We start from the raw sequence: 23655 nt of genomic DNA, 5'->3' as shown, positions 1-23655 counted from the left end.
CAGTTCCCGACTAAAAAAGAAAGTCATTCATTCATTCATTTTCTACCGCTTTTTTCTCACGAGGTAGCCTATCCCAGATGGCCGAGGGTGGAATTGAACCCTGGTCTGCGTGCTAACCACTCATCCGCCTTCTTTCATCACAAACGAAAAGTTTGTTTCTACCTTTTTTCTGTTCTTTAGTAATCAGTAGTAGAACATCTGGAAGTTTTGGGAAAATATCAGTTCCCGACTAAAACAGAAACATTCATTCATTTTCTACCGCTTTTTCTCACGAGGGAGCCTATCCCAGATGGCCGAGGGTGGAATTGAACCCTGGTCCTCCTAGCTGCGAGGTCTACACGCTAACCACTCGACCACCATGCCACCCATGATTGGAATATTCCTTTCCATATATACCATTGCTTTCGGGAAAGGTCATTCGGAAAGAGAAAAACTCCTCATGTAAACATGGCTCATATTGGACTTTTCCCACATATACGTATGTAGGAACTAAGGAATAATCTTCTGGTCAGACTGGGAATAATTTACTATCCAGCTCCTCCAGTCTTGACTTCAACTTAGATGCATGTAATTAGCTGCAGGCACTGTATGGACTACTATAGACAGACATCTAACATGGAAAACCAACAGGTGTCATCACCGTGATGCTTTTAAGTGTCAATAAAGGTTTATCAATATTTAACCAGGCGGTTCTAACACACCAGCGTTTTGATTTAACGGCCATGCAGGACTATAGAAGTATATATTGGCACTTATTATTTCAATTATTTACAGTCCGGCCATTAGGGTAGCGATTTCCAAAACACACACATTGATTTAAGTGTGTTTTGGAAATCATTTTTAACCCCAAAAATGCACTTTTTTGTCACTTTTCTAAAGAAAAAAAAAATTTGTTTAAGGAAAAATCAATGAAATCTCATCTAGACGCTATTTTTTTGTCATGAAAAAAATAAATAAATATAATAATAAAAATAATAAATTACATATTGAGTGTTTTTCCAACATTAATTTAAAATTCTAACGGAAAAATCTATGAAATCTCATCTAGACACTATTTTTTGTCACCAAAAAAATGTATACAAATAATAAATAAAAAAATAATAAATTACATATTGAGTGTTTTTCCAACATTAATTAAAAATTCTAAAGGAAAAATCTATGAAATCTCATCTAGACACTATTTTATGTCACCAAAAAAAATTAAATAAAGATAATAATTTTAAAAAAAATTACATATTGAGTGTTTTTCCAACATGAATTGAAAATTCTAAAGGAAAAATCTATGAAATCTCATCTAGACACAATTTTTTGTCACCAAAAAAAATTAAATAAAAATAATAATTAATTTTAAAAAATTACATATTGAGTGTTTTTCCAACATTAATTTAAAATTCTAAAGGAAAAATCTATGAAATCTCATCTAGACACTATTTTTTGTCACCAAAAAAATGAAATAAAAATAATAATTAATTTAAAAAATAAATAAATTACATATTGAGTGTTTTTCCAACATTAATTGAAAATTCTAAAGGAAAAATCTATGAAATCTCATCTAGACACTATTTTTTGTCACCAAAAAAATTATACAAATAATAATTAAAAATAATAATAAATTACATATTGAGTGTTTTTCCAACATTAATTGAAAATTCTAAAGGAAAATCTATGAAATCTCATACAGTCCGGCCATTAGGGTAGCGTGTTTATTGTGTGTGTGTATATATGTGTGTGTGTGTGTGTGTGTGTGTGTGTGTGTGTGTGTGTGTGTGTGTGTGTGTGTGTGTGTGTGTGTGTGTGTGTGTGTGTATGTGTGTATAACGCTTGACTCTTCTCTTCTTGCAGAAATACTGTTGACCCCCATTGAGTTGTCTACCCTAACCCCCGGACCTCAGCGATCAGCTGGAGCAAAAATTGTATACAAACACGTAAGCCCGCCCCCCCACCTCTCCCATGTTCAAGGTTCACCCCCCCCCCCCCCCTTTTTCCGCCTGTCCGGCTGCATTCACCGTAGTGTGACTTACTGTAGGCCCGGGTTCTTCATGAATGTATCCTCTCAGCGGACTGCGGCCATTTACAATCTCGTCTCAAAAAAAAAAAAAAAAAAAAAAAAAAAACATTGGCGTCCCCCCCCCTTACCCCACGTCTAAGTTAGAAATTACGCAAAAACTTTTAGCCGGTTTTGCCTTTTTTTTTTTTTTTTTTTTAAGCTCTTCTTTTTTTTCTATATTATTGTTACTTACTCGCGGGTGTCGGGACAGGAAGTTGATCTTGAAAAAAAAAAACACTGCAGAAGAAGAGTAGAAGAGTAAGAGTGATGTGAGGTTTATATAGTGTATTAAATTAAGTTTTATTTTTCTGTATAGATTTAATGAATAATTCCTGTAGATGGCTTTATTATCCTCGTAGCATCCGAGAAGAGAATATTCTTTAAAAAAAAAAAAAAAAGTGTTGCGAAAAAAGGCACTTTTTTTTACATGAATTTTAATATTCTTTCTGAGAAGACTCGTCTGTGAACCTAAATATTTGGGTCCGATCCTTTCAGAAAAAAATTAATTGAAAGATGAATTGTACATAACGATAATAAGTAAAAGCTTTTTTTTTTTCTCTATTTATTTGATTTTTTTTTCTTCCCGGTACGATGCAGACTGGGTATGTGTGTGTGTGTGTGTGTGTGTGTGTGTGTGTGTGTGACATTGGGAAGTGTTGCTGTGTATACAGTGTACAGATATCGCTTTGCTTCTCTGCCTTTAGCATAGAACACCACCAAACAGGAAAAAAAAAAAAACTAAAAAAAAAAAAACCAAGATAACACAGCCATAAATAACTTTTAAAAGTGTGCTTTCTATGTTGTATGGAGTGAAAAACGCTTTCTACAAGCTGCTAGGTGCAAACTGTTTCTGGTGTGATGTAAACAAGCAATAACTTGAGAATCTTGGGGTTATTATTATTATTATTTTTTTTTTTGTAATTTTTTTGTATATAATAATAATAAAAAGGACACCTTTTTGCGCCACGTTTTTTGGATGCAGTATTAAATACCGTTTTGGTTTGTTTTTTTAATTGCAGTTTGTACCAAGAACTACACACACACACACACACACTGAATTTTAGATTATGCAGCAAGGCGCCCCCCCCCCCCCCCCCCCCCCCCCCCACTTTACAGACAGCCATATTTAAATGACCTCAGGCAGTTAGTTCACCTGTAAAGTGTTGGCTAATGGCGTGCTACTCTGGGTTTCATCCTATGTAACCTCAAAAAAAAAAAAAACTTATATCCTCTAGTTCAGGGTTTCCCAAACTTATTAAAAAAATGGATTTTTGAAGTGAATTTTTTTTTTCAATTTAATGACACACCTTAGTGGGGAAAAAACTGAATTTCTGGAGCATATTTTGTCTAATAATTTCAATTTCCCCTCTAAAAAGATGTTTTTTCTTCATTTTTCTCAAGCTGCTACACCTCCTTTCAAGTCTAACGTATCGCTACTATGAACTAAATTGCCAACACGTACTGTACAGTATGTATTTTTCCACTCACTGCCCTCTGGAACGTCGTGTTTACAGGGCGAAAGTCCACCCTTCCATTCTTAACAGCTGTGAAATGAGTCTAGGGGTCTCCAGGACAGTTTACAATTGAGTTCAAACTAGGCTAGTAGGCTAGGTATAAACGAGTGTGCTACGTCTCTGTGGTAGCTGTTGCCGTATGTGTCTAAAAGAGTGGGAAAATATTCCATTCCGAACAGCAGCCTCGCATGACGTTCACCTCAAAAACGTAGCATTAGTTAGCATTGTTCGCTAGCGACGGGACGCTGATATGCTAATATACAAACAAAGCTTTTATTTATCAAAAAAATTTTAAAAAAATTCTAAAAGTAGGGATACTGCAATGGCGTATTAGGGCTACGAAAAAAAGTCGTAATTTACGATAAAAAAAAGTCCTAATACTAGCTTATAACTAAAGGTGACATAAGTTCCGCCTTTTCTTAGCTGTCTCATCCAGTGCCTGTTATTAAAATAATCTGACATTTTCATAATAAAGTTGTACGTTTACGACACTACAGTCATAAGGTTACGAGAAAACTCTGAACATTATGTTCTCGTAAAGTTACTACTTTATTCTCGTACATTTATGACTTTTTTTTTCCCCATCATAATTGTACGACTTTATTCTCCTAATATTACGACCACATTTTCTCGTGAATTTACATCATTATTCACATAATTGACCGACTTTTTTCTTTTAGATTTATATTATTCTCGTAAGTGTATTTATTTTTCTCGTTAATGTACGATTTTATTCTCTTTATGTTCCTACTTTTTTCTTGAGAATTGGCAACTTTATTCTTATATTATGACTTTCTCATAAAGTAAAAAAAAAATTCTCACTTACAAATTTTTCTTTATTGTAATGCGTTTTTTTATTATTCTAATTTAGCAACTTTTTTCTCGTACATGTACGACTTTATTCTTGTAATATTACTACTTTTTTTTCCTCGTAATTTTGTACAGCATTTTTTGCTTTTAAATTTAGGACTTTGTTCTTGTTAATTTCCACTTTTTTTTTCTCTCGTAACGGTACAAATTTTTTTTTCTCCTAAAGTGACAACTTAATTCTCGTAATATTACGAATTTACAACAGTTTTTTCAGAAATTGACACGTCTGGTTTCGTAAATTTGGGACTTTTTTCTCAAAGTTACAACTGTATTCTCATACGATGCAGTTTTTTTCTTGTAAATGTACAACTTTATTTTCGTAAAGTTACAGTACTACTTTTTCTCGTAAATGTACGAGTTTTTTTTTTTGTTTTTTTGTTTTTTTTCCAAAAAGTTCCGACTTTATTTTTTTCCTCTAAACTTTATGACCCTAATACGCCGTCGTATGTCACGGGCTAACATTCTTGAGTTAACATTTGAAAAAAAAAAATTTTTTTTATTTTTCTCAAGCTGCTACTCCTGTGGTTCATCACACTTGTAAAGCCGGTGCTGTGACTTTGAAGAACAAAAATCTTGACCTTGGCTCAATGTGGGGTTGCATGTCAAAGTAACAGGAATAAGTTTGGGAAGCCCTGTTCCATTATAAGGTAGGATCAAGCCAAATAAACCCTTCATTCTGCGTTTTGTTCCACTTGCTTGGTAGCTTTTCAGGCCCGGAAAGAACCTTTCTTAAGTACACTAAATGATCATAATAATGATGATGATGTCACTTCAACAGGGTCCAATATCCAAGACAGAATGTATTGTACACATCCAAGGCCTAACACTTTTGTGGGTTTAAGCCGTGCTTTATACTCAACACAGGAAGTCGCCTGTCAAAATTCCTTTCAATACAAAAAAAAAAATCCACTCCAACTCCGTAGGTATTTTTAGCGCTCGTACCGAAAGACGTATATATAAGATTTTATGGAAAAGTGTTTTTTTTTTTTTTTTAATTGTAAAACAGGCCTTTTTCAGCCATTTTACACCATTTTAAGCCACGCTTGTTGCAAAATTTTTCCAAAGATTGTTAACGTTTTGAGAAGCCATGATGTGCAGGTTGCATTTATAAGGACAGATTTTCATTTTAGTATGATTTTAAGAAAAAAAAAAAAACAAATTTTCCTCCTGAATTTCACTTTCAAAGCCCTTTTGTATCGTCTGCCAGTTTCTTAGAGCTAAAATGCAACCTTAAAAATGCTAAAAAGTAAAAAAAAAAAAAAAACTAGCATAATGCCTTAGATCTTGTGCGTTTTTTCGCTCTTGTACATTATATATGGCCGTGTGTATTATATTTGTATAATGACTTGTACAATACTAACTAACCACCATTCATCCCTTCATTGCTTTCTATAAGGATTCCTGCACTACGTCATATTATTATTATTATTATTATGGACTTTCTGAGACTTTGTTTTTTTTGGAATCACACTGTACCCCCACTTCCCACCCTGGCGCATTTGTACCCCAAGAGTGTGTGTATGTGTGTGTGTGTGAGAGAGACATAGAGAGGGTGAGAGCGCGTTTTATGCAAATTAGATAAAGAAAAACAAACCCAGTTATGCAAGTTGTGAACTAATATGGCTTCGCTGATGCTATTTGCCTTGTAAATAAAGAATTCTGTTATTGCAATAATGTCATGGAGTGTATCTTTTCACACACACACACACACACACACACACACACAGTACATAAAAAGCTAATACTGTGCTAATGTATGTAATGTATTTTAAGCCCTAAGAGCTAACATTTGTGTTCCTGTGAGGTAAAAAAAAGGGGTTAGAGATAACATCTCACCCAAATGAAGGGATTGTGTGTGTGTGGGGAGTGGGGGGGGGGGGGGTCATATGGAAATGTGGAGGTTAACCGGGTGGGTTGTCCCTGCAGAGAAAAGAAAGAAAGAAAGAAAAGAGAGAGAACAAGGCTGTTATTGAGATGCATGAGGTCCATCCGTCCGTTCGTCCGTCCTCTATAGGAGCCAATAGGAAGAAGGCTGCAAGGAATGGAAGCATCCTTCCTTCCTCGGCTTGACGTCTTGTCTTCACTCAGCGTGTTTACCCTCACATGACCGCAGCACTCCGGTCCAGTTGAGTGCAGAGCGGGAGAAGATCCGTGTAGTGTCGTGTGGATATGACTGCTAACTTCTCTGTGGAACATCTCTAACTCATACAAGGTAAGATGCTTTTTTTTTGTATAATTTTTTATATGAATATTTTCCCTTTTAAAATGGTTTTTAGGGTCTTTATTAGGGTCTATCAATAAATGTAAAACTCTATTTAATGATGACCCCTGCTTTCATGGAGGGGGTGTTCTTAAATGAGTGTCGTGACCCTGATTTGTATCTCTTTGTGTTCCTTGACTGCTGAATGCTTCCTAAAACACACACATTGATTTAAGTGTGTTTTGGAAATCATTTTTAACCCCAAAATGCACTTTTTTGTCACTTTTCTAAAAAAAAAAAAAAAAAAAATTTAAGGAAAAAAATTATGAAATCTCATCTAGACACTATTTTTTGTCACCAAAAAATAAATATAAATAATAAAAAAAATAATAAATTACATATTGAGTGATTTTACAACATTCATTGAAAATTCTAAAGGAAAATCTATGAAATCTCATCTAGACACTATTTTTTGTCACCAAAATAAATTAAATAAAAAATAATAAATAATAAAAAAATTAATAAATTATATATTGAGTGTTTTTCCAACATTAATTGGAAATTCTAAAGGAAAAATCTATGAAATGTCATCGAGACACTATTTTTTGTCACCCAAAAAAATGCAATAAAAATAATAAATAATTTTTAAAAAAATAACTTACATATTGAGTGTTTTTCCAACATTAATTGAAAATTCTAATGGAAAAATCTATGAAATCTCATCTAGACACAATTTTTTGTCACCAAAATAAATTAAATAAAAATAAATAATAATAAAAAAATAATAAATTATATATTGAGTGTTTTTCCAACATTAATTGAAAAAAATTCTAAAGGAAAAATCTATGAAATCTCATCTAGACACTATTTTTTTGTCACCAAAAAATAAATAAAAAATAATGAAAAAATAATAAATTACATAATGAGTGTTTTTCCAACATTAATTTCATGAAATCTAATCAACCAGACTTGAACTCTTACCTATAGGACTCTCCAAAGACATGCTGAAGACAAGTCCCCCCCGGGGCTTCTACCCGAGTCCTCACCCCCACCACCACCACCACCACCACCCGTACATGGACCTCTTCCCCCCGACTCACAACCTCCTCAAGTCCACCTCCTCCCTCGCTCTCAACCCTTTCCTCAACCACCACCAACACTTCCAGCAACCCCAGCATCACCACCACGTGCTCCCCGCTCCGGGACTCCCCTTCCTCGGCCACTTCGTGCAGGGACACACGCTGTGCTCCTCCAAGCCGGAGGACCTGGCAGCGGTGGTGACGGAGCACGCTGCGGGTCCTCTGTCGTCGGACTTCAGCAGTCCGTCCAGCGGGAGGTCGTCCTGCACGTCCACGTCGCCTCCGAAAACAGCCCAGATTCAGACGTCCTCCCCGGGGAAAGGACGCTTTAACTTCAGCGAGGATGACTTGTTCACGGTGTTGTATGGCTACTCTGGAGGGCAGGGGCGGCACGCCATATCAGGGGTCTGCCTACCCGATAAAACAGGTAAAAACACTCAATTGCGTGGGGGTTATTAACTTTAAATTAAATATTATTCAAATTGACTGCATTTCTGCCCGTTTTTATTTAATGGAAAGCTTAAATTGCGTGCATTAATTGACTAAAAAAAATAAATATCGCCATATTGAGTGCATTTCTACATGTTTTTATTTACAAAAAATGCACAATTATACAAGTTGAGTGTCTTTGGGCACTTTTATTTACTAGAAATTATCCAATTTAGTTCATATATACATACTTATAAATGACTAGAAATGTAAAATTATCCAAAATGGATTTATTTACTAGAAAGCTCAATTTCGCCAATTGAGTGCATTTATACATACATTAAATGACTAGAAATATAAAATTATCCAAACTGGGTGCATTTCTGCATTTATTTATGAACCAGAAAGCTCAAAATTCAGTTTCTACATGCAATTATTTAGTAGAAACCTAAATATGTTCATATTAAGTCCATTTCTGCATGCTTGTATTTACTAAAAATATTAAATTCTCCAATTTAGTTCATTTATACATGCTTTAAATGACTAGAAATGTAAAATTATCCAAACTGGGTGCATTTTTGCATTTATTTTTGAACCAGAAAGCTCAAAATTCTGTTTCTGCATGCCATTATTTAGTAGAAACCTAAATATGCAAATATTAAGTCAATTTCTGCATGTTTGTATTTACTAAAAAGATCAAATTGTCCAATATAGTTCATTTATACATGCTTTAAATGACTAGAAATGTAAAAATATCTAAACTGGGTGCATTTCTGCATTCATTTATTTACCATTTATTCAGTTTCTGCATGACATTATTTAGTAGAAACCTAAATATGCCAATATTAAGTCCATTTCTGCATGCTTGTATTTACTAAAAAGATCAAATTCTCCAAAATGAGTGCAATTCTTAAATGATTTTTGTGCATTAAAAATCTAAAAAGTGTATTTCTGCATGAAAAATGAACAATTCTCTCAATGTAATTCATATCTGCATGCTAAAATGATCCTCCTTTTCCAGACTCTAACATCCTACCTCTTGATAAGGACACTTTGGACCTTCCTAAGGGTAAAAATAATAATAATAATTTTGCAATGTATATGTTTTATCATGAAATTGACTGTACTTCTTGTTCTATGCAGGTCTAAGCATCATGCAGGCTGCTTGGGGGAACGTGTCCCACTGTGGAGTCTTCACAGACAAGACCAGCATCCCCAAGGGGACGCGCTTTGGTCCCTTTCAAGGAAAACTGGTCAACACCAGTGAGATCAAAACATATGATGACAACACTCTCATGTGGGAGGTAAGAAGAAGTCACAAAATTTTGGTGATTTAGTTTTTTTTTTCATTCAATGATGTTCTTCAGGTGTTTGAGAATGGACGTTTGAGTCACTTTGTGGATGGAAGAGGAGGTACTGGCAACTGGATGTCGTTGGTGAAGTGTGCAAGGTTCCCGGAGGAGCAGAATCTCATTGCAGTGCAGCTCCAGGGTCAGATCTTCTATGAAGCCTGCAAGGAGATTAAAGCCAAGCAGGAGCTTCTGGTGTGGTACGGAGACTGCTACATGCAATTTCTCGGCATTCCGCTCACCCTGAGGGACTCCGGAGACGACAACAGCAGGGTTCCTCCCACTGAAGGTAAAAAAAATCACATTTTGGGGGTCATCGTTCTCACAATATTTAATCCTGTGTTGTTTTTAAAAGACGCCGGTGATGGCTTCAAGTGCGACAGGTGCGGCAAGGTGTTCGCCTACAAGTACTACAGGGACAAACACCTCAAGTACACACGCTGCGTGGACCAAGGGGACAGGAAGTTCCCTTGCCACCTCTGCAACAGATCCTTCGAGAAGAGGGACAGGCTGAGGATCCACATCTTGCACGTTCACGAGAAGCACAGACCTCACAAGGTAGGCAGGTGGTGCTGAAAGAACAGCTCCACACCGTCAATCCTCACTATTATTATTATTATATACAGTAACATACTTCATTAAAACACATGTAAAATATAGCATTGCCTTTTTAAACACTATTTATTAAACACAAATAGTTTATAATATATAATTTTGTCATTAAAATGATTCATGTGACAATGTGTAATAAAATTCTTGTACAATATTATTGAGAAAAAACAGGTTTGCAAGATTTATGCATAATCCTGCACAATGTATCGAAATGTAAGTATTATTATTTATGAATAATAATAGAATTTGGTAAAACCATACAGTTAAAAAGTAAAACATTTGTTTTTACTTCATTTATTTTTACTTTATCTTACATATGTATGGAAAATCAACATAAAATGACCAAAAATATGTGTTTTTAAAAAAATAAAATATAATGGAAAACTGATTCTTAAGTAAATTGCATCAAAAAAAATTTTTAAATATGTAAAAATTTTATTCAAAATTATCTTCACTGAAAAATCCACAGAATGTGACCACAAAATGACTATTTGTATAAATAATTGTAATAAATAATTATTTCTACAGTCTTCAATAATATTATTATAATAATTATAATAATTATTATAATATATAATTATTATCATAAATTATTTTTTAATTATTTTTATATTTACATTTTATATTTATAATTTGTATTTTTGTAATAAATTATTTAATAAATAATTAGGGACCTCCTGCAACGTGACCATCCATAATAATAGTGGGTTTGTAGGGTGTATTATGCATCATAGATTATCATTGTTGCGTGGATATTGTGTGTTTTTGCAGTGCACGGTGTGTGGAAAGAGTTTTTCTCAGTCGTCCAGCCTCAACAAACATATGCGAGTTCACTCCGGCGAACGCCCATACAAATGTGTATACTGCAATAAGGTAAGAAAATCTGTTATTTGCTACGTTTAAAGATTGGGATTAAGGTTTTTATAATGATTGGTCATTGCTGTAGATGAAATAAGTCAGTATTATTTTTTATATTATGATTTTAAGTCGAGAAATGAAATCAACAGCGACGTTTGATTCCTCCCTGCTTAGTCACTTCCTTGTTTCACGGTGCATTTGGCGCCAGGCATTCCCCCATTGTGTCCCTCCGCGGGCACGCGCCACCATAGACACTTCCATGCTAGTTATCGACAGATGTACACCCACCCTTTTGTCTGACCACATTATACTTTTAATTTACGAGCAGAAGCCTCTTTTCTTCTCTCTTCTTTTCATCCTCGCGTTTTTTTTTAACACACTCTGGGAATGTTTTGTTAAACATAGCCATTCTTTTTCCGCCCTCCTTGTGACTTAACCTCAACTGACCTGTCTGCGATGTTTTTAAGTCAAATAAAACACCCTTTTACCGTAATTTTAAGCCGAATATACACATTAAGAAGAAATGTATGAATGTATTGCGTGTGTATGTATAGCTAAGTTTGTTTTTAATTAATCCATAATGACAAAAATTACACTTCTGAGAAGTGGATCTACTTTATCGCCTGATTAAAAAAAAGCTAATCGCGTAATGATAATGATGTGACCATTTTCTTTTTTGTTAGCGCCTGATTAAAAATGAAATTATAACGAACTTTAATGACAAAATGTAGAAATATGCAAAATCATTATTATTTTCGAGCAAATTTCAATGTCAGAAAAAGAAGTATTTAGTGTTTTAATTAACATCGACAAGAGAAAATGGTTCTTTTTTTTGTTTTGTGACTCAAATTTGAACTAACTTTATTTGTAACGTAATGCTAGAATGCGTGTAATGGTATGATTTAAAAACAAACAAATGGGAGTTGGAACTACTTTATCGCCCGATTGAAAATACAACAACGCCGGAAAAACGAACACATTGTTATTGTTATTATAATTATATTATCACATTCTTCTTTTCAGGCCTTCACGGCCTCCAGTATTTTGCGCACGCATATCAGGCAGCACTCCGGAGAGCGGCCGTTCAAGTGCAAGCACTGCGGGAAGGCCTTCGCCTCCCACGCCGCCCACGACAGCCACGTCCGGCGGACTCACGCCAGGGACAAGCCGTTCCCCTGCGACCTGTGCGGGGCCTCCTTCCAGGAAGAGCACCAACTACATAGCCATGCCAAAAGCCATTCAAGTAAGTTAAGATTTATTATCCTTAAAAATTACATTGAATTAAAACATGCTATATTTAATGATACATGTAAATACGTATGTCTTAATTTCTTTTTTTATTTTATTTTATAAGAGGGGCAGGTCTTGGACACAACAATTCTTTCTCCAAAGAATGGATCTGTTGAAGAATCGATTTTGGACAACCAAAAGAGTCAAAGAAACACCGGACAAAACTTCCCTTACACTGGATTGACGGTTTTAAATGCAGAATATCGACCATGGAACTAAAAATATACAAAGAAATTGAATGAAAATGTTAATTTATGACGACTTTATTGTACAGACCTTTCTAGTCAGGCGGTGTCTATTTATATACATTTGTTGTGTGTTGTGCATCCCTATTATTATTATTATTATTATTTGGGTTTTTGCAATAAGTAACCAAAGCTTTTTGTATTACGGCATCATATTTGTGTATAAAATGTTCTAATTTATAGCTTTGCAATTGAAAGTGTCCTCGTTTATTTATAAAAGACGTTTTTTGACAAGTAATGAATAAAACAATTCCAAGCATGAATTGTGTGTTGTGGTTTGACTTTTACCAATATGTTATAAAACTTTGAATAAAGTGCAGCAGCGGTCCTCAGAATTATGTATAATGATTAAAACAATTTTAGATGGGGACGATTTCTGTAAATAAAAACAGCAATTAATAATAATAACGTGATTGGCTTAAACTGATCACGTGTGGCTAGCTGTACAGTATTGCAGTCGCAGTGTATTGTCTTGACATACCTAACATCTTTGGCAACGTCATCTTCACACCTGCGTCAAAGTAATAACAATCATGTCTTCCGTGGAGCTGTAACTGCTAACTACAGATAAATATCTACTGAGATAGCACTTCATACTGCTTTTAAAGAACGACACTTGACGGAATATGGTGAGTTTTTGAGTCCAACAGCTAAAACATCCATGTAGCTAACAGTAATACTCCCCCCGTATGTGTTTGTGACAGTCGACGGCTAAGCTAATAATTAGCCTTTCACAGCCGTGGAAGATACCACCTAAGTCTACTTCAAGATGGCGTCTTATCCTCTGGAAGTTTCAGACTGATATATATTGTCTTGAAAAAGTAAGTCAAATATGTTTTTTTGTATAAATGAATGTGACTTTATGGTTTCCTTTTCCGTATCATATAGCTAGTAGCAGGGGTGCAACCGGAAATTGTGGGTCCTATGGAAATAAAAGTCACGTTAATTAATTACTCATTTTATTTATTTTATTCATTTATTTCATTCATTTTATTTGTGCCAGTCAAGGGACCTTTACCTGGCTAACAGCACTAATAAATACATAGAAAAATGTAAATAAATCCATGTGTTCCTGGATGATGATCTGAATTAGCAACATAAGCGTGATTGAGCATCCTTAGCAATTCTGTTTGTTATTGTAGCTTGTAAATGTATATTTTTTGACTTATTTAGTATGTGAAATACCCCAATATATATATATATGTATTTTTTTAAATTTTTTTTTTTAATATATATTTTTTTAAGTTGTGCACACATGTAGGAATTATGTCGCTCCTGAGAGAAAAACTACAAATTCCTTTTAAGGCCCTACACAACCCAGCCTGCCGCCATTCCAGCTCGCTCCCTCCGATCCTCCTCCTCATCCTCCTCCAGCTCTGGGGAGCAGAGCCTTCACACTCACTCCCCATTTTCAAATCCAGACTCAAACCTGTTCAAGTCCGCATACATTGTTGTTATTGTTGGTGAGGCAGCATCATGCATGTGTGCACACAAAGATGGATGGATACTGTAGAGAGACACATTAATGGATGGATGGATTAATACAAGGATACATGGCTACTGTAGACACACACATCAATGGATGGATGGATGGATAGTAGTCTTGTAAAGGGTCGGAGGTCACCGCCCCACTGCCTGTTTAACAGCCTCCCCCTTCCTTCAAATAGCCCAAATATGGACGCTCCAACAAGAACATCATCATCATTGCGCCGACCCCTCCCACGTATATGACCCCCACGAGGCTCCACTAAGAAAAAGAAGCCCCTCCCCAAAGGAGGAAGACAAAGGAAAGAAAAGATAGCCAGAAGGAGAAGTCGTCAAAATGAGCTGCCAGAACAGAAATCAGGAAGATTGTTAACGAGGCTGCTTTGACTCCAGCCCCTCCCTAATTGGCTCAGAAGTTAACGTGACCTCTGAATGGAGAGCCGCGTGGGCTGCAGTGTATTTATGTGATATTAATCATAGCAACCACAATGAGCAGTCAAAAGTTTATGCATAAGAAGTTTTCTCTCCAGTTAAGCTGAGTGCAATGCTCTCATGTATTAGCGCCTATTGATTGACTAATAGCTGTCTGTGTAATGTGTGTGTGTGTAATGTGTGTGTGTGTGTGTGTGTGTCGTCTGGCCCATGTTGTAAGCAGACAGGCCGTCAGCTGAGTGGACTCATAAAAGTGTGACCACCACCACCATTCCACTCTCTCTCCATCTGTGCCCTTGCAGCCCAACAAGAAAACCACATGAAAAGTCAGCAAATGAACTGAATAATAAAACATGACACTTTTTTTTAATGACTTTGTATCTTTAAGGACCTTTCTAGTTTAATTCTAACAGGTGGACAAAAACAATACATGGACTGTTCTAGAGTATTTAGTCACATTTTGCACAAAAAGGTAACAGGTAAGATACCTAGTAAGCATTTTGGCGGGTGAACGCAAAAAAAAATGCATATGCCATTTGACGCCCCTGCACAACCAGAATCTCCATTATTTTTCATTAATTCATTTTCTACCGCTTATTCTCACAAAGGTCGCAGGGGTGATGGAGCCTATCCCAGCTGTCTTCAGGCGAGAGGCGGGGTACACCCTGGACTGGTCGCCAGCCAATCACAGGGCACATATAGACAAACAACCATTCACACTCACATTCATACCTATGGACAATTTGGAGTCGCTAATTAACCTAGCATGTTTTTTTTTGGAATGTGGGAGGAAACCGGAGTACCCGGAGAAAACCCACGCATGCACGGGGAGAACATGGAAACTCCACACAGAGATGACCGAGGGTGGAATTGAACCCTGGTCTCCTAGCTGTGAGGTCTGCGCGCTAACCACTCATCCGCATTCTTTCATCACAAACAAAAAGTTTGTTTCTACCTTTTCTCTGTTCTTTAGTAATCAGTAGTAGAACATCTGGACGTTTTGGGAAAATATCAGTTCCCGACTAAAAATAAATCATTCATTTTCTACCGCTTTTTCTCACGATGGAGCCTATCCCAGCTGTCTTCGGGCAAGAGGCGGGGTACACCCTGGAGTGGTCCTCAGCCAATCACAGGGCACATATAGACAAACAACCATTCACACTCACATTTGCTCCATTATTTTACCATAGGAAAAAGCATATTGTCTTGAAGATAAGTCCGTTTTAAGTGTCAATGGATGTGATTTCCAACATGGCGGTAGAGGGAGAATGTGGGGGGGGCGGAGGCAGATCAAAGAGTGTGCGTAAAGCCCCTCCATATTGCTATGTGTGTGTCTTCTAGGTGGGATTGATGCTCGAGAAGGGGCAGATGGCCTCATCCTGCTCTGTGGGGGCTGCTTTGAGGATCCACTGTGCTCCCGTGGGGCAACATATTTTGGCCCTAACACCACCCCCGCCCCCCGGCTATCCATCCATGCCCCCAGCCAAGCACTCAGCACCCTCCATACTGTAGCATCCGTCATCATAAGACAAGTAAGTAAGACCACTTCAATGAAAACAAGTTTGTGTGGGGGCGTGGGGGGCTGATTCAAATGCAGCGCTGGGGTGAAAGGAGTCTTGTGCGCTTGTAGGTCGACATGTGTCTTTGTCATTCGCCACGTTCCAAAGTCTTATAGGGTTCCTCTCCCCATGCACCGACGTTTTACACAAAGGCAAAGCTCTGCAGATGTGCTCCACTCTCTTTGGTCACTACATTAAGCACACCAAGAGACACGATTATTCCTCCTTCCCGTCAAGCCACATTTTGCCAACCGACGTGCATGTGTTGTCCCCCCAGGGACGGCTTTGCAGCATATGGACACTGTACTCTCAGCAGCACATGCACGCCCATGCCGAAGACCACCTCCCTGTTTGCTGACAGCCAGTCCAACTAATCCCAAGTAAGCTGTGCATTTAGACCGGCACTTCAGCATACCCCCCCCCACACACACACACATGTACGGCATGCATGCTGTCAAATGGACATGTTTGCCTTCTCCCTAGTGAGATCGCGTTTAAATCTACTGATCATTACTAATGGTAGTTAGCGAGTCCACTGCCTGTACATAAATAACGTATCACCATTTTTTTTGTTCTTTTTAGCCAGCTTTTCTTTCACCCTTCTTTCTAAATTCCATCCGTAAAGTGGAATAATAGCAAAATATGACACCACAATCCAATAAAAAACATGCATCTCCAATTTTCATGTCCAAAAAACAACTTTTTTGTGTGTTAACCTTAAAATATGTCCACTTATCTGTTACATTTTGGACACAATTCTACTAAAGTCTTGACAACAGGCACCATAAGTTAAACGATAGCAATAACATGGCATTTCTGGTGTCCAATGAAAAGCAGGCATCTCCAATTCTTTGTGCTTTATATGTGTATCCAATTCCCCTCATAAGTGTAATAATAGCAAAATGTGACATTCCTATCCAATATAAAATGTGCATCTCCAATTTTCTTGTCCAAAAAAAATACTTTTTTGTGTGTTAAACTTAAAATATGTCCACTTATGTGGACTTATGCACCATAAGGCACCTTTATATCTGTATCAAATTCCCCTCATAAGTGTAATAATAACAAAATATGACATTCCTATCCAATAAAAAATGTGCATCTCCAATTTTCTTGTCAAAAAAAAACTACTTTTTTGTGTGTTAACCTTAAAATATGTTAACTTATGTGGACTTATGCACCATAAGGCACCTTTATATCTGTATCAAATCCCCCCCTATAAGTGTAATAATAGCAAAATATGACATTCCTATCCAACTGAAAACATGTAGCTCCATTTTTGTAGTCCCAAAAAATATGTAGTCTTTAAAAAATGTCTTTTTGGACACAATTCTACTAAAGTCTTGACAACAGGCACCATAAGTTAAATGATAGCAATAACATGGCATTTCTGGCGTCCAATGAAAAGCAGGCATCTCCAATTGTTTGTGTTTTTATTAAAAAAAAACTTTCCCTGTGTAACACCTTTATATCTGTATCAAATTGCCCCCTATAAGTGTAATAATAGCAAAATATGACATTCCTATCCAAGTGAAAACATGTAGCTCCATTTTTGTAGTCCCAAAAATTGTGTGTTGTTCTTAAAAAATGTATTTTTGTAAACAATTCGACAGAAATGGCGTCCTAAATGAAATGTCGGCGATACATAACATCGGTTCCCGATGAAAAGCAGGTGTAATGATAAACTATGTTCCTGCTGTCCATTGTATTTTGTCCAATATTCTACTAAATTGTGTAGTATATTTTGCCCTAGACGGCCCCTGACTACCACATCCCGCCAATCTATCACAGGGTAGATAAATGACCATGACCTCGCCACCTCCAGGCCCCCTCCCGAGGGTTTGAGGGTCAAAGGTGAGCTGTTTAATGAAGCACTTGATGCTTGCTGGCTTCATTCCAACGGATACTTCCAGCGCTGATGTCCTTTTTGACAGTACAGTCGGAAGACACCTGCCCCCCCCCCCTCCTACTCCTCCATGTCCTGCTGAAACATTGATGAAGCCTTAAGACCCTCTGGTCCACCTAATGTACCCTAACAGCTCCTTTATGGCCGCTCTCTCATAGCCTAGCGCCACCTTAGTTAGTGCTGCTTCCGGGCATCTAACTTCCTAACAGCCTTCAGCATGCAGATTAAGGACGGAGAAGGGTTTATTTGCAATGACACCAAGTCTCCTAGTCTGACGTCATACTTCCTCTCATGTCACACCTAGGAAATCTGACCCCTATGTGAGGAAGCATTGATTGGCCAGGATTGACGCTTTAAGGTTGGAGAGCGGATGTCAACATTCCAGTCAACGGTGCTTTAAAGCGCCAGGCCACGGCCAGGTACTAGTCCATGTATTTTTACCTGTTTTCATTTCACCTCATACCTGGTCACAAATGCTGATACTGTGGGAATGCGTAAAGGTAAGGTTCAATGCTCGACCTCAAGGTAATTCATGCTAGCACACCACCAAATTACCACACACATCCAACAGCGACGTTAGAATCCAACCTTTTACTTGTGGAAATTTTAATTTGATGTTGTTCCTGTCTTAGTTTTACTCAATACACAGGGAATAACATACATTTGTGGGAAAACACGCTCCATAAAGGTTGGGGATCACTCCTTTTTAAGAGTTTTTACACATTGCTCATTAAGACAATAACACAAAAAGATGCAAATATATTTTTTTTTTTTATTGGTCCACTAAATCGAGTGCCCCGACATGTTGCATGACCCTTCATGGAGCCAATAAAAGTTAAGATAAAGAAGGTGTAAAACACTATGGAATTGCATCTTGGAATTCCAAGATGGATTAATTAGGTCTACATTTATTTTGCCTCATTTTTTGTAGGTTTCTTTTTTTTTTAACCTTTTGGAACAACCCGAGGCACCACTGTACGTCTTTTACGTCAATTTACTGAACTAAACATCCAATCCAATCCACTTTATTTATATAGCACATTTTATAAACACAGTTTCCAAAGTGCTGCACAGACTAGTGAAATAAAAAGTAAAAAATAAAATACAATAAAGGTACAAATTGAATTGAATCCCAAACTAAAAGATCAAATAAGAAATAAAATAGTAAAATAGATATTAAAATATTAAAAACAAGAAGCGAAGCAATAAAAGTATAAAACATAAAAATTAAATTAAATTAAATTAAATTAAATTAAATTAAATAAATAAATAATAAATTAAAATAAAAGAAAGAACTAAAAGACACAGGACCATGCGACTCACTCCAAGTTAAAAGCCAGAGAATAAAACATTTCGGGTCTTATTCTTGGTATATGAAATCCATGCAAGGAAAAGCTCTGTTACTTTGTTGTAAAAGTCTGATCCCCTTCTGTTGAGCTTGGATATACAGCATAATCTAGTCATATTCATTCATTCATACATGCAGCAAATCATAAAAATATTTTGAATGGGTTTTTCACTTTTTGCTCAATCTAGCTAGCCACTACACACTAGTGTGTGTGTGTGTGTGCGTGCACCCCGTGTGGGTCCACAGGGAGTTCCATAGTGAGAAGTGTGTTTGACTATTCTGTGGGCCTCCCCACTGTGTTTACCTCTCCGATTGTAAAGATGCCATATGCTAAATCAGCTTGTGTTACATCTCTGGTTGCAAGGTGGCCACACACACACACACACACACACACACACACACACCAGGAAGGGTTATGTCAACCATATGCATTGATCTGTTTATGCTTTCTAACACATGAGATTCATCTGTGCCATACCGTCATTGATTCATGTGCTAACAGCACGCCAATTCATTAGCATTGTTGTGACACGTGCAGATAAAAGTCCATCAGTGCTCTCATTTTTAATTAAAACCAAAACCAAAAAAAAAAAAACCACCAAGTAGAAGAGGAGACTGTGGACTTAATAGAAACGATACATCCAGGAGTGTTATTGACAGTGTGCTTATTGACCGGTGAGCTAATACAGGCTGAGCATATACGGTAAGAGGGTCTCCATATTTCTCATAATGCAGCACAGTCGGCGGGGAGGGGGGTTGAAGGAAAAACTGCCGAGCTCGGCATTCATTTTCTGCACTTCAGACAAGTTTCTCTTGTGGGGATTTAATGTAGCCACTAAGTGTGCCGCCTACATTATACGGCTCAAAGTTGCTTTTTTTTTTTGTTTAATGGCTTTTATGACATCAGTCCTTTTCAAGCTGAAAGCAGGCTAATTGCTTGTGTGTGGATGCATTTTACTTGACTTGTACTTCATCACGAAGTTGAGTCAACTTCTGCTATAATATTGTGGTTTAGCAGCAAAATATAAGATGGCGTACATATCTGCCATTTTCCTAGTTGTACTATCATCATGGGAATTATAGCAGTATTTATACAAATTAATGCACTGGGGTTGCCAGTATGCTGGGTATGCTGGAGCCTACCCCAGCTGACTTTGGGCGAGCGACGGGGTACACCCTGGACTGATCGACAGCCAATCACAGGGCACATATAGACACACACATTCATATCTATAGACAATTTACAGTCGCCAGTTAAGCTAACGTGTTTTTGGCATGTGGGAGGAAATGGTAGTAATCATTAATTATATTAAAAAAAATGTAATTTTTTTATATGGGATAGAAAAAAAATTTTTATACACATTTCTGTAATTGTTTTTTTATTTTGCATTTTTACAAATGTTATACTATTTCATTATTAATCATATTAGTATATATTTTGTATTCATAAATTGTAATTTAATTATTTTATATGATTTAGCATATTTTGTGGAATTATTTTTATTTATATTATTTTTATTTATTTATTTATGATTTATTTTTTATTTTATTTATTATCGTTTTGGTGATTTCCTGTGGGATGCGTAACCTGTTTAAGTATCTATTTATTGATGGATGCATTCAAGGCTCCCATAAACACATTAATGGTGGTACCTACCGTATTCCCATGCTGGAAGATGGATGGCTATATTAAATGTGAAATATATTTCATGTCATATAAAAACACTTATTTGTTGTATCAGCTCAAGCCAGTAAGAAGAGTTGTAATCTCCAGGTCTTGTCTTGCAGGTCCAGCGCTAGATCAATGCCTCTGAAATGGAGCCCGTGTGCAGTCAGTCACGTTAACGCAGCGCATCGTCTTAAAGGGCTCTTTCTCTCTCGGTGCTAAGTGGAGGGGAAACAGAGGTCAGTATATGTCAGGATGCAGTATTACCTCTTATATTGTTAAGTAGTATATTAAATAACACACCTCCGCCTCTACGTGCCAAATAGTGATCACTATATAAAATATTAGGAGAAAAAAAGCCACTTTTTCCCCGCCTTTGCTCATAATCTCCAATTGTGGGGATTCAGTGTAGATGTCACCTTCAAACCCCAACAGTATAGTCCTTTCGCCGCGCTGACCGCTTCCATTGGAGGTGAAATGAGCTTCCATGATGAGCTCTGATTCCTGAAAGGCCCCAATGGAGCGGAGAGGCGTTCCCGTGGGGAATAAGGTTTTGTGACCTTTTCTTCTTCATCTGCCGTGTGTCCTGGTGGGCCGAGGAGCCCTTCCTGGTACAAGGAGGCCATGACTGGTGATCAACTACTAGTGGTTTTGACTTAAAACGTATGAAGTTTTCATGCTTTTTTTTTGTCCCATGGGACAGAAAGGTCTTATTTGTTTTGATTGGGGTGATTGGGGACGGTTTATTAGGTACAGCTAATTGCATTTGATACAAGAGCTGTTAACAAAAATTCTATGTTTAAGGCAATTTCTTGATATATATATTTTTTTATATTTTTGAAATGACTGCATGTGGATATACTATTAGGATATGAATTTTACGACATTTAATTATTTCAAATAATACTGATATAGATATTTAAAGTACTATATATATAATAATTTAATATAATAGTTATTTAATAGTTAATATTTTGTTTAATGAACAACACAACCAAAAATGATTAATTTTTTAATGAGACTAAAAAAGGTTACATTAAAATAAGTATATTATAGTATAATTTGTTAAATATTTGATATTTTCCATTTCAAATGTAGCAATAAAATACATATTTGTATTTAGTAAATGAAAAAAATAAAATTATACTATCACAATTGTATTTATTAATTACGAAATTATTAAATACAACACATTTGTAATAATGAGGAAATTTAACAATATATTTTAATTTAAATTTTTCACTTGATATTTTATTTTTTGAAAAATAAAATGCTTTAATTTACTCTATTTACTGTATTTATTTATACTTTTGAATATACATAGTAGGTGAATTAAATTCTATAATTTGCCAAAAATACAAACAAGCTGTTGTACAGCAATAGTACCCTATTTGTTGTCGTTTAAGAAGTTTTTTTTTCTACTTTCTGTCAATCCAAACCCAAAAAAACCTGAAAGCGATACATGCAGCTCAGTGCTAGGTATACTAGGTATCATTCCAGTAGGAAAAGGGGAGCTTTTAAGATGTAACTGAGACTAATCCATAAGAATCAATACACCTGTACTCCTCTTTCCATATCGGCCACAGTGGCTAATCATGTGTGTTCCCCTCCATGACGGCGGCACGGCCATCGGGCCCCGTGGTCTTCCCCTCTCTCCGTCCTTGCCGCGTGTTTTTCGAGGCCCGGCGCCTTATTGATCGCTCGGAGTAAGTTAATAAGCTTTGGAGTCATTCATCAGCAGGGTAGAGACTGGAACTGCCGGCGACAGCCTTAATCAAGTCATCAGCGGCCGTGGAGCATGAAGACGGTAATTAAAAGCAAGAGGGAACACGGCCATGAGGAAGATGAGGGAGCCGCCCAGGAAGAGATAGAGAACTTCCATTTATAAAGCAAGGACTTAGGACGAGTTGAAAGCCCGACGTAGTGAAATACTATCATTCAGCTCATGCCATCACTTGGCATTCATCCTTCCATACCTGCACTCATTCCTCACTAAGTTTCTGCACAAGTCAAGCAATGTGAACCACTACACTACCAATAGCCAAAGCAGACTACACCCTGAATAGTTCATAAAACTAGCTACGTCCCGGTACTCTTGAGCTCTACAGCACCAGATGTGTTCTGACAAAGTGTGTCTGACAATGAGTGGTCCTCCTCGGGAAGGCAAGTTGGACACAGTGCCCTCACATCCGGCTTCGGTCAGGGGTTTCCAAACAGTAACTCATTAACTCATATCAACTCCTATACCGACAAAATTTAGAAAGTGGGGTTCGGCAGTAGTCCGGTAGTACTCTGGAGCGCTTGGGAGTGGGACAATCACAGCAGAGTGGGCATGCCTGAAGGCTCAATGTATTCAAACAGACCATTTGTAAATCTAAGTAAATACTGCTGGAATAGGTGCAGATTCTGGAAGCTCTAGAAAGCTCTCTGTGTGTTATTGTGCTCTGTGGGAGTCCACATATCAATGCAAAGGGCCGAAAATGAGCATGCTAGGTCCCTTTAAGCCAAAAACTACCACTTCCACAACCCTTTGTTTCATAATACTCCAATACTTTCAATATAGTACTATCAAAGGCAAAGGTAGACGACGCCCTGGGCTGTTTCCAGGCTGGGATTAGGGAACTGGTCCCACACTATCTATCGAAACATCAGCTATATGAACCACTACGTTACTACTGGCCCTATTTTTGCAGGCATTCTTTGAACACCAGAGCAATCTATGGAGGTAACAAAGAGCATGGCGATGTTTCTCCAACCTGTTCATTG

General features: G+C 37.0%; 3 protein-coding genes across 9 annotated transcripts in view; all 3 read left to right on the top strand.

Moving 5' to 3' along the window:
* Positions 1 to 3134, top strand: part of ncoa2 (nuclear receptor coactivator 2) — a 54480-nt gene extending 51346 nt beyond the window's left edge. For all 3 annotated transcript variants that reach the window (XM_058059399.1, XM_058059398.1, XM_058059400.1), the window contains exon 22: positions 1843 to 3134. In XM_058059399.1, the coding sequence (XP_057915382.1) occupies positions 1843 to 1854 (12 nt within the window). In that variant the 3' untranslated portion in view covers positions 1855 to 3134. The remainder of the gene's footprint in view (positions 1 to 1842) is intronic.
* Positions 3131 to 12744, top strand: prdm14 (PR domain containing 14). 2 transcript variants are annotated; one of them, XM_058059402.1, is made up of 9 exons: positions 3131 to 6643; positions 7619 to 8137; positions 9161 to 9208; positions 9283 to 9443; positions 9507 to 9777; positions 9844 to 10046; positions 10872 to 10973; positions 11982 to 12201; positions 12313 to 12744. In XM_058059402.1, the coding sequence occupies exons 2-9, from the start codon at positions 7633 to 7635 to the stop codon at positions 12465 to 12467; spliced, it is 1665 nt and encodes a 554-aa protein (XP_057915385.1). In that variant the 5' UTR covers positions 3131 to 6643; positions 7619 to 7632; the 3' UTR covers positions 12468 to 12744. The 2 variants fall into 2 exon arrangements, with proteins under 2 accessions (XP_057915385.1, XP_057915384.1); XM_058059401.1 differs by lacking the exon at positions 3131 to 6643 and having other exon boundaries at positions 7498 to 8137.
* Positions 12745 to 12989: 245 nt separating this feature from the next.
* The window catches only part of LOC131109036 (solute carrier organic anion transporter family member 5A1), a 52084-nt gene continuing 41418 nt past the window's right edge, over positions 12990 to 23655 (top strand). The window contains exons 1-6 of one of the 4 annotated variants that reach the window (XM_058060568.1): positions 12990 to 13122; positions 13198 to 13314; positions 15752 to 15942; positions 16247 to 16349; positions 18180 to 18294; positions 21012 to 21128. The gene's annotated coding sequence lies outside the window, so the exon portion shown is untranslated. Of the gene's footprint in view, positions 13123 to 13197; positions 13315 to 15178; positions 15307 to 15751; positions 15943 to 16246; positions 16350 to 18179; positions 18295 to 21011; positions 21129 to 23655 lie in introns of those variants that run through there. The other 3 variants (XM_058060571.1, XM_058060572.1, XM_058060569.1) reach the window with 3 other exon arrangements.

This window comes from Doryrhamphus excisus, chromosome 21 (assembly GCF_030265055.1).
Source record: "Doryrhamphus excisus isolate RoL2022-K1 chromosome 21, RoL_Dexc_1.0, whole genome shotgun sequence".
NCBI classification, from domain to species: Eukaryota; Metazoa; Chordata; class Actinopteri; order Syngnathiformes; family Syngnathidae; genus Doryrhamphus; species Doryrhamphus excisus.
The sequence above is the reverse complement of the archived record's forward strand: the minus strand, read 5'-3'. Positions and strand labels throughout refer to the sequence as shown.